Source organism: Mobula hypostoma, chromosome 9 (assembly GCF_963921235.1).
Source record: "Mobula hypostoma chromosome 9, sMobHyp1.1, whole genome shotgun sequence".
Lineage (NCBI taxonomy): Eukaryota > Metazoa > Chordata > Chondrichthyes > Myliobatiformes > Myliobatidae > Mobula > Mobula hypostoma.
In genome coordinates this window covers 1,204,902-1,218,461 of record NC_086105.1, presented here as the reverse complement: position 1 = coordinate 1,218,461, position 13,560 = coordinate 1,204,902, and the positions used below count along the sequence as shown (strand labels likewise).

General features: G+C 48.4%; 1 protein-coding gene across 4 annotated transcripts in view; it reads left to right on the top strand.

The window, feature by feature from the left end:
• The window catches only part of btbd11b (BTB (POZ) domain containing 11b), a 134,944-nt gene that overhangs the window by 69,626 nt on the left and 51,758 nt on the right, over positions 1 to 13,560 (top strand). For all 4 annotated transcript variants that reach the window (XM_063057555.1, XM_063057554.1, XM_063057553.1 and 1 more), the window contains exons 5-8: positions 4,387 to 4,552; positions 6,887 to 6,976; positions 11,956 to 12,057; positions 13,372 to 13,465. In XM_063057555.1, coding sequence (XP_062913625.1) covers positions 4,387 to 4,552; positions 6,887 to 6,976; positions 11,956 to 12,057; positions 13,372 to 13,465 — 452 coding nt within the window. The remainder of the gene's footprint in view (positions 1 to 4,386; positions 4,553 to 6,886; positions 6,977 to 11,955; positions 12,058 to 13,371; positions 13,466 to 13,560) is intronic.

Sequence of the window (13,560 nt, the reverse complement as noted above, 5' to 3'; positions counted from 1 at the left end):
CATACTCTAGTACTCTCTTAATTTCTCATTTAGTCTGTCCCCTTTGTGCCTTAACCCCCAAACCCCACCATCCGTACATTCGCTCACCCTGCAGCCACACACGGCAGATGCCAGGCTCAATATTCAAGATATCGTTGTGCTTTTACCTTGGGTGGGGAGTGAGTCTTGTCTCAGATGATGGAATTATTTAGATGAAACAGACAACACGCTGTGGTACGTTTGAGAGAGTGGGGTTTTGACAACAGACAGCACGCTGTGGTACGTTTGAGTGGAAAGAGTGGGGTTTCGACAAACAGCACACTGTGGTACGTTTGAAAGAGAGTGGGGTTTCGACAACAGGCAGCACGCTGTGGTACGTTTGAGTGGAAAAAGTGGGGTTTTGACAACAGGCAGCGCGCTGTGGTACGTTTGTGTGGAAAGGGTGGGGTTTTGACAACACAGCACGCTGTGGTATGTTTGAAGGAGAGTGGGGTTTTGACAACAGGCAGCACGCTGTGGTACGTTTGAAAGAGTGGGGTTTCGACAACAGACAGCACGCTGTGGTACGTTTGAAAGAGAGTATAGAGAGCTTGGTAGGACAGTGAGTATACAGAGCTTGGTAGGAAGTTGAAAAGCAGGACCTCGAGGGTGGTAATCTCAGGATTGCTACCTGTGCTAGGTGCCAGTGAGGGTAGGAATAGGATGCTCTGGAGGAGGAACAAGTGGCTGAGGAACTGGTGTAGGGGGCAGAGTTTCAGATTTCAGGATCATTGGGACCTCTTCTGGGGCAGGTGGGACCTGTACAAGAGAGACGGGTTACACTTGAACCACAGGGGGACCAATATCCTTTCAGGGAGGTTTGTTAGTGCTATTGGGGAGGCTTTAAACTAGATTTGCAGGGAGATGGGAACCAGAGTGCCAGAGCTGACAGTGGAGCTGGGGTGAAAATAAATGATGTTAAAAGTTCAAGCAAATCCACTAATAGAAAGGTTGTGAGTGGTGGTAAAAATCTTCTGAGGTGTATTTATTTCAATGCTAGGAGTATTGCGGGGAAGGCAGATGAGTTGAGGGAGTGGATTGACACGTGGAATTATGATGTTGTAGCAATTAGTGAAACTTGGCTACAGGAGGGGCAGGACTGGCAGCTTAATATTCCAGGGTTCCGATGTTTCAGATGTGATCGAGGCAGAGGAATGAAAGGTGGGGGAGTAGCATTGCTTGTTAGGGAAAATATTACAGCAGTGCTCAGGCAGGACAGATTAGAGGGCTTGTCTACTGAGTCCTTATGGGTGGAGATGAGGAACAGGAAAGGTATGGCCACATTAGTGGGATTGTATTACAGACCACCCAATAGTCAACGAGAATTGGAAGAGCAAATCTGCAGAGAGATAGCAGGCAACTGCAGGAAACATAAAGTTGTGGTGGTAGGGGATTTTAATTTTCCATATATTGATTGGGACTCCCATACTGTTACGGGTCTAGATGGTTTAGAGTTTGTAAAATGTGTTCAGGAAAGTTTTCTAAATCAGTATATAGAGGGACCAACTAGAGGGGATGCAATATTGGATCTTCTGTTAGGAAACGAATTAGGGCAAGTGACAGAAGTCTGTGTAGGGAAGCACTTTGGTTCCAGTGATCATAGCACCATTAGTTTCAATTTGATCATGGACAAGGATAGATCTGGTCCTAGGGTTGAGGTTCTGAACTGGAAGAAGGCCAAATTTGAAGAAATGAGAAAGGATCTAAAAAGCGTGGATTGGGACAGGTTGTTCTCTGGTAAAGACGTGATTGGTAGGTGGGAAGCCTTCAAAGGGGAAATTTTGAGAGTGCGGAGTTTGTATGTTCCTGTCAGGATTAAAGGCAAATTGAATAGGAATAAGGAACCTTGGTTCTCAAGGGATATTGCAACTCTGATAAAGAAGAAGAGGGAGTTGTATGAAATGTATAGGAAACAGGGGGTAAATCGGGTGCTTGAGGAGTATAAGAAGTGCAAGAAAATACTTAAGAAAGAAATCAGGAGGGCAAAAAGAAGACATGAGGTTGCCTTGGCAGTCAAAGTGAAGGATAATCCAAAGAGCTTTTACAAGTATATTAAGAGCAAAAGGATTGTAAGGGATAAAATTGGTACTCTTGAAGATCAGAGTGGTCGGCTTTGTGCGGAACCAAAGGAAATGGGGGAGATCTTAAATAGGTTTTTTGCGTCTGTATTTATGAAGGAAGCTGGCATGAAATCTGTGGAATTGAGGGAATCAAGTAGTGAGACCATGGAAACTGTACAGATTGAAAAGGAGGAGGTGCTTGTTGTTTTGAGGAAAATTAAAGTGGATAAATCCCCGGGACCTGACAGAGTGTTCCCTCGGACCTTGAAGGAGACTAGTGTTGAAATTGCTGGGGCCCTGGCAGAAATATTTAAAATGTCGCTGTCTACGGGTGAAGTGCTGGAGGATTGGAGAGTGGCTCATGTTGTTCCGTTGTTTAAAAAAGGATCGAAAAGTAATCCGGGAAATTATAGGCTGGTGAATTTAATGTCAGTAGTAGGTAAGTTATTGGGGGGAGTACTAAGAGACAGAATCTACAAGCATTTGGATAGACAGGGGCTTATTAGGGAGAGTCAACATGGCTTTGTGCGTGGTAGGTCATGTTTGACCAATCTGTTGGAGTTTTTCGAGGAGGTTACCAGGAATGTGGATGAAGGGAAGGCAGTGGATATTGTCTACATGGACTTCAGTAAGGCCTTTGACAAGGTCCCGCATAGGAGGTTAGTTAGGAAAATTCAGTCGCTAGGTATACATGGAGAGGTGGTAAATTGGATTAGACATTGGCTCGATGGAAGAAGCCAGAGAGTGGTGGTAGAGAATTGCTTCTCTGAGTGGAGGCCTGTGACTAGTGGTGTGCCACAGGGATCAGTGCTGGGTCCATTGTTATTTGTCATCTATATCAATGATCTGGATGATAATGTGGTAAATGGAATCAGCAAGTTTGCTGATGATACAAAGATTGGAGGTGTAATAGACAGTGAGGAAGGTTTTCAGAGCTTGCAGAGGGACTTGGACCAGCTGGAAAAATGGACTGAAAAATGGCAGATGGAGTTTAATACTGACAAGTGTGAGGTATTGCACGTTGGAAGGACAAACCAACGTAGAACATACAGGGTTAATGGTAAGGCACTGAGGAGTGCAGTGGAACAGAGGGATCTGGGAGTACAGATACAAAATTTCCTAAAAGTGTCGTCACAGGTAGATAGGGTCGTAAAGAGAGCTTTTGGTACATTGGCCTTTATTAATCAAAGTATTGAGTATAAGAGCTGGAATGTTATGATGAGGTTGTATAAGGCATTGGTGAGGCCGAATCTGGAGTTTTGGTTCAGTTTTGGTCACCAAATTACAGGAAGGATATAAATAAGGTTGAAAGAGTGCAGAGAAGGTTTACAAGGATGTTGCTGGGACTTGAGAAACTCAGTTACATAGAAAGGTTGAATAGGTTAGGACTTTATTCCCTGGAGCGTAGAAGAATGAGGGGAGATTTGATAGAGGTATATAAAATTATGATGAGTATAGATAGAGTGAATGCAAGCAGGCTTTTTCCACTGAGGCAAGGGGAGAAAAAAACCAGAGGACATGGGTTAAGGGTGAGGGGGGAAAAGTTTAAAGGGAACATTAGGGGGGGCTTCTTCACACAGAGAGTGGTGGGAGTATGGAATGAGCTGCCAGACGAGGTGGTAAATGTGGGTTCTTTTTTAACATTTAAGAATAAATTGGACAGTTACATGGATGGGAGGTGTATGGAGGGATATGGTCCGTGTGCAGGTCAGTGGGACTAGACAGAAAATGGTTCGGCACAGCCAAGAAGGGCCAAAAGGCCTGTTTCTGTGCTGTAGTTTCTATGGTTCTATGGAGAGTGTGGTTTTGACAACAGGTAGCACGCTGTGGTACGTTTGAGAGAGTGGGGTTTTGACAGACAGCACACTGTGGTACGTTTGAAGGAGAGTGGGGTTTTGACAACAGACAGCACACTGGTACGTTTGAGAGAGTGGGGTTTCGACAACAGACAGCACGCTGTGGTACGTTTGAGAGAGTGGGGTTTCGACAACAGACAGCACGCTGTGGTACGTTTGAGAGAGTGGGGTTTCGACAACAGACAGCACACTGGTATGTTTGAGAGAGTGGGGTTTCGACAACAGACAGCACACTGGTACGTTTGAGAGAGTGGGGTTTCGACAACAGACAGCACGCTGTGGTACGTTTGAGTGGAAAGAGTGTGGTTTTGACAACAGACAGCACACTGGTACGTTTGAGAGAGTGGGGTTTTGACAACAGACAGCATGCTGTGGTACGTTTGAGAGAGTGGGGTATTGACAACAGACAGCACTGTCATACAGCCAGAGTGACCGGTTGTTCTCCCTTGCAGTGCTGACGATTACTCGTGTGCCTCGCTCAAGTTGGATGCTGCAGCAACTGACGCCAGGTTCCGGCAGGCCCTGGGATTCCACATGCTGACCTGTGGCCGGACAGACTTGGTCAACCAGGCCATCCGTTTACTGGGGGACAATGGTGTCAACACTCACAGTGTGCAGGTACAGGAATAGAGTGTGAGACAGCGACTGTATCAATACTCAGTGTGCAGGTATACAGCGACTGTATCAACACACAGTGTGCAGGTACACAGTGACTGTATCGATACTCTGCAGGTACACAGTGACTATCGATACTCAGTGTGCAGGTACATGGCGACTGTATCAACACTGAGTGTGCAGGTACATGGCGACTGTATCAACACTGAGTGTGCAGGTACACAGCAACTGTATCAACACTCACAGTGTGCAGATACAGGAACATAGTGTGAGACAGCAACTATCAACGCTCAGTGTACAGGTACACAGCGACAGGTACAGAGTGTGAGACAGTGAGTGTATCAACACACAGTGTGCAGGTACACAGCGAATGTATCAACACTGACTGTTACAGGTACAGAGTGTGAGGCAGTGACTGTATCAACACTCAGTGTGAACGTACGAGTGCAAGTGTGAGACAGTGACACGGTGAGCAGGTGTGAGTGCGAGACAGTGACACTCACGGTGAGCAGGTACGGGTGTGAGTGCGAGACAGTGTTTCTGACTGAGTATTAGCATGGCCTGGTGCTGTTTGTTATCTCTGCCTAGTGCTTCACCTTCCCTGAACAGCAGTGTGAAATGAAAGCTGAATAAGGGAGAGGGAGATGCCTCCGACCAAAGGGGACAGCCTCAGAATACACAGACGGTCACATGGATGATCCCAGTTATGGTAGGGTTATTGTATTAGGAGTGGCTGATGGCCCTGGCCAGTACTGTTAGGAGTTTAGAAGAATGGGGTAGGTCTCATTGAAACCTTTTGAATATTGAAGGACCTAGACAGAGTAGATGTGAAGAGGATGTTTGCTATCGTGGAAGAGTCCAGAACCAGAGGACACTGCCTCAACAGAGGCACATTCATTTAGAACAGAGGTGAGGAGCAATTTCCTTAGCCAGAGGGTAACTGCCACAGACGGCTGTGGGGGCAGCCGTTGGGTGTATTTAAAATGGAGGTAGGTATGTTCTTGATTAGTCAGTACATGAAAGCTTTATTTGGTGATACAGCTGCATCACCCAGTAACCCATCTATTTGATTTATTTATTTACTGAGATGCAGTGTGGAATTTGAGCCACACTGCCCATTAATTCCTGGATTTAATCCCAACGTAATCACAGGACAATTTATAATGACCAATTCATCCATCAATCGGGATGTCTTTGGATTGTGGGAGATCACGGGGAGAACTGCAAACTCCTTACAGATCGTGTCAGAATTAAACTCCAGACTTTGCCACCTCCAGCTGTGATAGTGTCGTGCTAACCGCAAGGCAGGGCAATGGACCTCCACACGCAGGTTACCTTTGGTTGTAAATGGCAACCTGACTCCTCTGTGGCCCCTCCCCACACAGGTTACCTCCAACCCCACTCCTGGATGTGTGTAACCACCCACTCCCACAGGAAATGTATAACTGCCACTTTCCCCAGGTTCTGCCCTCCTTTCAAACATCCCCAGTGAATTAAGAAAAGTGGCCTAATGTTAATAAAAACAACAGGAATTCTGCAGATGCTGGAAATTCAAGCAACACACATCAAAGTTGCTGGTGAACGCAGCAGGCCAATCAGCATCTATAGGAAGAGGCACAGTCGACGTTTCAGGCCAAGACCCTTCGTCAGGACTAACTGAAGGACTTCCTTCCTGAAGTCCTGACGAAGGGTCCCGGCCTGAAACGTCAACTGCGCCTCTTCCTATAGATGCTGCTTGGCCTGCTGCGTTCACCAGCAACTTTGATGTGTGTTGCTAACGTTAATAAAAGTGAATGAATCTCTTGGTCGTTGAGGAAAATAACGTCCAACAGTCTGGGAGATCAGTCAGTCAGACTCTGCCCAGTCCTGAGGGTGGTGAGTCACTGTGTGAAGGCCTGGTCTGCTGTTTATTTTGTGTGCTCTGTGGTGCCTGCCTGACCTGCTGTGCCAGACTTACTGCTTGTGATGTTGACGAACCATCAAGGAAGGGGTGGGTGACGGGATGTTGTGTACAGTTGTGTGATGTTAGCACGGAATAACGGGAGTCTGTTACACACTGACTGACCTGTGAACCGAGGGGTGGGTGACGGGATGTTGTGTATAGTTGTGTGATGTTAGCACGGATTAACGGGAGTCTGTTACACACTGACTGACCTGTGAACCGAGGGGTGGGTGACGGGATGTTGTGTATAGTTGTGTGATGTTAGCACGGATTAACGGGAGTCTGTTACACACTGACTGACCTGTGAACCGAGGGGTGGGTGACGGGATGTTATGTATAGTTGTGTGATGTTAGCATGGAATAACGGGAGTCTGTTTCACACTGACTGACCTCAGGGTTTGACTCCGCTGATGTATGCCTGTGCTCGGGGCGATGAGGCCATGGTCCAGATGTTGCTCGATGGTGGAGCAGATGTGAACCGTGAGGTAATGAATGACGTGGAGAGAAGCCCATGCCTTGGGATAGCTTCCATCCAATGTCCTCAGCTTGACCATTACTTCACACTAACCCTCCAATTCACTCCGGCCACAACCCTCGCTGATCCTCCAGCACCCCTCCCTCAGGGAGTGCACAGCTCTCTGCTTTCGGGCTCATTGTTCATTACTGCACGTTGCAACACTGCTACACATGGTTATACACTGCCGTGCACCATCACATGCTGTGGGCTGGTAAGTGTTCTGCAGTAGATGTGTGCTGTTTCCCCAGTGTACAATGCCCTCCCTTCCAGTTCTCCATTACTTCCTCTTGTTCCACAACCCCCTGCCCCATGTAGGAACTGAATGTGTATTTTGCATCAGTCCTCACCGTGGAAGACATCTGCAGTATACCAGACATTCAAGAGTGTCAGGGAAGTGAAGTACGTGCAGTGAAAATTATGACTGAGAAGGCGCTCAGGAAGCTTAATGGTCTGAGGGTGGATAAATCTCCTGGACCTGATGGAATGCACCCTCGGGTTCTGAAGGAAGTAGCTGGAGAGATTGTGGAGGCATTAACAACGATCTTTCAAGAATCGATACATTCTGGCATTGTACCGGATGTCTGGAAAATTGCAAATGTTACTCTGTTATTTAAGAAAGGTGGGAGGCAGCAGAAAGGAAACTATAGACCTGTTAGCCTGACATCAGTTGTTGGAATCGATTGTTAGGGATGAGATTACGGAGTACCTGGAAGCACATGATAAGATAGGCCAAAGCCAGCATGGTTTCCTGAAAGGAAAATCCTGCCTGACTAACCTGTAATTTTTTGAGGAAATTACAAGCAGGGTAGACAAAGGAGATGCAGTAGATGTGGTGTACTTGGATTTTCAGAAGGCCTTTGACAAGGTGCTGCACATGAGGTTGCTTAGCAAGATAAGATCCCATGGAATTACAGGGAAGTTACTAGCGTGGTTGGAGCATTGGCTGATCGGCAGAAAACAGAGAGTGGGAATAAAGGGATCCTATTCTGGCTGGCAGCTGGTTACCAGTGGTGTTCCACAGGGGTCGGTGTTGGGACCGCTGCTTTTTACGATGTATGTCAATGATTTGGACTATGGGATTAATGGATTTGTGGCTAAATTTGCTGATAATATAAAGATAGGTGGAGGAGCTGGTCGTGTTGAGGGAACAGAGCCTGTAGAGAGACTTGCAACATACATCAAAGTTGCTGGTGAACGCAGCAGGCCAAGCAGCATCTATAGGAAGAGGCGCAGTCGACGTTTCAGGCCGAGACCCTTCGTCAGGACTAACTGAAGGAAGAGTGAGTAAGGGATTTGAAAGCTGGAGGGGGAGGGGGAGATGCAAAATGATAGGAGAAGACAGGAGGGGGAGGGATAGAGCCGAGAGCTGGACAGGTGATAGGCAAAAGGGGATACGAGAGGATCATGGGACAGGAGGCCTAGGGAGAAAGACGGGGGGGGGGGGTGACCCAGAGGATGGGCAAGAGGTATATTCAGAGGGACAGAGGGAGAAAAAGGAGAGTGAGAGAAAGAATGTGTGCATAAAAATGAGTAACAGCTGGGGTACGAGGGGGAGGTGGGGCCTAGCGGAAGTTAGAGAAGTCAATGTTCATGCCATCAGGTTGGAGGCTACCCAGACGGAATATAAGGTGTTGTTCCTCCAACCTGAGTGTGGCTTCATCTTTACAGTAGAGGAGGCCGTGGATAGACATGTCAGAATGGGAATGGGATGTGGAATTAAAATGTGTGGCCACTGGGAGATCCTGCTTTCTCTGGCGGACAGAGCGTAGATGTTCAGCAAAGCGGTCTCCCAGTCTGCGTCGGGTCTCACCAATATATAAAAGGCCACATCGGGAGCACCGGACGCAGTATATCACCCCAGTCGACTCACAGGTGAAGTGATGCCTCACCTGGAAGGACTGTTTGGGGCCCTGAATGGTGGTAAGGGAGGAAGTGTAAGGGCATGTGTAGCACTTGTTCCGCTTACACGGATAAGTGCCAGGAGGGAGATCAGTGGGGAGGGATGGGGGGGACGAATGGACAAGGGAATTGTGTAGGGAGCGATCCCTGCGGAATGCAGAGAGAGGGGGGGAGGGAAAGATGTGCTAAGTGGTGGGATCCCGTTGGAGGTGGCGGAAGTTACGGTGAATAATATGTTGGACCCGGAGGCTGGTGGGGTGGTAGGTGAGGACCAGGGGAACCCTATTCCTAGTGGGGTGGTGGGAGGATGGAGTGAGAGCAGATGTACGTGAAATGGAGGAGATGCGTTTAAGAGCAGAGTTGATAGTGGAGGAAGGGAAGCCCCTTTCTTTAAAAAATGAAGACATCTCCCTCGTCCTAGAATGAAAAGCCTCATCCTGAGAGCAGATGCGGCGGAGACGGAGGAATTGCGAGAAGGGGATGGCGTTTTTGCAAGAGACAGGGTGAGAAGAGGAATAGTCCAGATAGCTGTGAGAGTCAGTAGGCTTATAGTAGATATCAGTGGATAAGCTGTCTCCAGAGACAGAGACAGAAAGATCTAGAAAGGGGAGGGAGGTGTCGGAAATAGACCAGGTAAACTTGAGGGCAGGGTGAAAGTTGGAGGCAAAGTTAATAAAGTCAACGAGTTCTGCATGCGTGCAGGAAGCAGCGCCAATGCAGTCGTCGATATAGCGAAGGAAAAGTGGGGGACAGATACCAGAATAGGCACGGAACATAGATTGTTCCACAAACCCAACAAAAAGGCAGGCATAGCTAGGACCCATACGGGTGCCCATAGCTACACCTTTAGTTTGGAGGAAATGGGAGGAGCAAAAGGAGAAATTATTAAGAGTAAGGACTAATTCCGCTAGATGGAGCAGAGTGGTGGTAGAGGGGAACTGATTAGGTCTGGAATCCAAAAAGAAGCGTAGAGCTTTGAGACCTTCCTGATGGGGGATGGAAGTATATAAGGACTGGACATCCATGGTGAAAATAAAGCGGTGGGGGCCAGGGAACTTAAAATCATCGAAACGTTTAAGAGCGTGAGAAGTGTCACGAATATAGTTCGGAAGGGATTGAACAAGGGGTGATAAAACAGTGTCGAGGTATGCAGAAACGAGTTCGGTGGGGCAGGAGCAAGCTGAGACAATAGGTCGGCCAGGACAGGCAGGTTTGTGGATCTTGGGTAGGACGTAGAAACGGGAAGTGCGGGGTGTGGGAACTATAAGGTTGGTAGCAGTGGATGGGAGATCCCCTGAGCGGATAAAGTCGTTGATAGTGTGGGAGACAATGGCCTGGTGCTCCTTGGTGGGGTCACGATCGAGGGGTAAATAAGAGGAGGTATCCGCGAGTTGTCGCTGTGCCTCAGCAAGGTAGAGGTCAGTACTGGGAGACCGCTTTGCTGAACATCTACGCTCTGTCCGCCAGAGAAAGCAGGATCTCCCAGTGGCCACACATTTTAATTCCACATCCCATTCCCATTCTGACATGTCTATCCACGGCCTCCTCTACTGTAAAGATGAAGCCACACTCAGGTTGGAGGAACAACACCTTATATTCCGTCTGGGTAGCCTCCAACCTGATGGCATGAACATTGACTTCTCTAACTTCCGCTAGGCCCCACCTCCCCCTCGTACCCCAGCTGTTACTCATTTTTATGCACACATTCTTTCTCTCACTCTCCTTTTTCTCCCTCTGTCCCTCTGAATATACCTCTTGCCCATCCTCTGGGTCACCCCCCCCCCGTCTTTCTCCCTAGGCCTCCTGTCCCATGATCCTCTCGTATCCCCTTTTGCCTATCACCTGTCCAGCTCTCGGCTCTATCCCTCCCCCTCCTGTCTTCTCCTATCATTTTGCATCTCCCCCTCCCCCTCCAGCTTTCAAATCCCTTACTCACTCTTCCTTCAGTTAGTCCTGACGAAGGGTCTCAGCCTGAAACGTCGACTGCGCCTCTTCCTATAGATGCTGCTTGGCCTGCTGCGTTCACCAGCAACTTTGATGTATGTTGCTTGAATTTCCAGCATCTGCAGAATTCCTGTTGTTTGCTGTAGAGAGACTTAGATAGTTTAGGGGAATGGGCAAAGAAGTGGCCTTGGAAAGTGTATAAACAGGCAGACTATTATTTAGATGGGGAGAGAATTCAAAATGCAGAGATGCAAAGGGACTTGGGAGTCCTTGTGCAGGATACCCTAAAGGTTAACCTCCAGGTTGAGTCGGTGGTGAAGAAGGCGAATGCAATGTTGTCATTCATTTTTAGAGGTATAGAATATAAGAGCAGGGATGTGATGTTGAGGTTCTATAAGGCACTCGTGAGACCACACTTGGAGTATTATATGCAGTTTTGGGCTCCTTATTTTAGAAAGGATAGACTGACATTGGAGAGGGTTCAGAGAAGATTCATGAGAATGATTCCAGGAATGAAAGGGTTACCGTATGAGGAACGTCTGGCAGCTCTTGGGCTGTATTCCCTGGAGTTCAGAAGACTGAGGGGGGAGCTCAGAGAAACATTCCGAATGTTAAAGACCTGAACAGATTAGACATGGCAAAGTTATACATGGTAGGGGAGTCCAGGACAAGAGGGCACGACTTCAGGATTGAAGAATGTTCATTTAGAACAGAGATGCAGAGAAATTACTTTAGCCAAAGTGTGGTGAATCTGAGGAATTTGTTACCACGAGTGGCTGTGGAGGCCAAGTCATTGGGTGCATTTAAGGCAGAGATAGATAGGTTCTTGATTAGCCAGGGCATCAAAGGGTATGGGGTGAAAGCAAGGGAGTGGGGATGACTGGAAGAATTGGATCAGCCCTTGATTGAATGGTGGAGCAGACTCGATGGGCTGAATGGCCTAGCTCTGCTCCTATATCTTATGGTTTTAAGTTTCCCCTGTCTGTCACTGCCACTTCCTGTCTGTCACTGCCACTTCCTGTCCGTCACTGCTACTTCCTGTCCCAGTATCTCAGTGCCGATGGCTCTGCTCAGGCTCTGACACTCACCTCCTGTACCCTACAGGTTCCGAGCCCCTCCTGCAAGTGCCCGTCCATCCCGCCGGATTCTCGCCACTGGACAGCCCTCACGCTCGCTGTCCTGCACGGACACGTGGCCATTGCGCAGGTAACTGTGTGTGTGTGTGTGTGTGTGTGTGAAAGAGTCACAGCCTTGACCTTCCTACAGCTTATCCAGAGGTGAAGAAAACTTCAGGAGGTCAATTTAGCATGCAGGGGAAGGGGGGGGGGTAGATTTCAGGATGTGGTGGGGGACGTTTCTGACCCAGAGAGAGGTGAAGAGCCAGAAACCACTACCGGGGAGTGTGGGGACAGCAGGGTCACTGACAGTTTTCAGGAGTGTCTGGTGGAACACTGGAATGACCCAAGGGGTGAAACCACAGGCCAAGTGCAGGGTGATGGGATCAATGAGATGGGTGCCCACTTTGCCCCGGGGTCAGGAGTCTAAATCCGGGGGCAACGGGTTTAAGGTGAGAGGAGGAACGCTTAAAAGGGACGTGAGAGGGAACCTTTTCACACAGAGGCTGTTGGGCAGGTGGGTCGAGCTGCCAGAGGACGTCACCGAGGCAGGTATAGTTATGTTTGATTGGTACACGTATCGTGACTCAGAGTCAAAGCCACTCGATACAAAATGAGAGCAAGCTGCTCCATCATAGTCACACTTTATTGATCCCGGGGGAAATTGGTTTTCGTTACAGCTGCACCATAAATAATAAATAGTAACAGAACCATAAATAATTAAATAGTAATATGTAAATTATGCCAGTAAATTATGAAATAAGTCCAGGACCAGCCTATTGGCTGAGGATGTCTGACCCTCCAAGGGAGGAGTTTGTAAAGTTTGATGGCCACAGGCAGGAATGACTTCCTATGACGCTCTGTGCTGCATCTCGGTGGAATGAGTTCAATCAGATCATGGCTCATATTTTCCCTTTGGTGCTACTTTCCTGCAATAACCCCATGAGTGTGTCAGGGGTGCAGTGGTTAACACAATGTTAGTACATTTGGGGTGTCAGAGTTCAAATACCAGCATCGTCAGTAAGGACTCCCCGTGGAATGTGTGATTTTTCTCTGCGTGCTCTCACAGTCCAGACACATACTGGTTATAAGTTATTTGGTCACCAGGTGGTGTGGGTCAAGCGGCCTTGCTGACTCTTGTAATTGTGTTGAGCCAGAGGCTCCATCGTAGGAAAGTGCTGAAGATGTCAGTCCCAGCACCTAGCAACTACCTGGTGCAGAACCCTCCAAGGAAAATGCCTCTCCTTCCTTCCCCAACAGCAACCTCCCACTGATCCCCAGCCCTGTTCCCCTCCCACACCGATACACCAACCAATCCTTCCCTCTGTGGTTTAGGTTGATACAACTGCTGGCCTGATCTGTCCCTAACGATTCCCTCGCCTCGTCTCTCCTCTCCTCTCCACAGCTGCTGCTGGATCATGGAGCCCATGTTGAAGGCTCCCTCGGACCAGGTGGGGAGAATTACTCAGAGACTCCCCTCCAGCTGGCATCGGCAGCGGGTGAGTGAGGGCTCTTCACTCAGCATCCTCCCTGGGGCACGGGAGGGGCGGTACTGAGGAAGGGTCGCACTGTGGGAGGGGCGGTACTGAGGGAG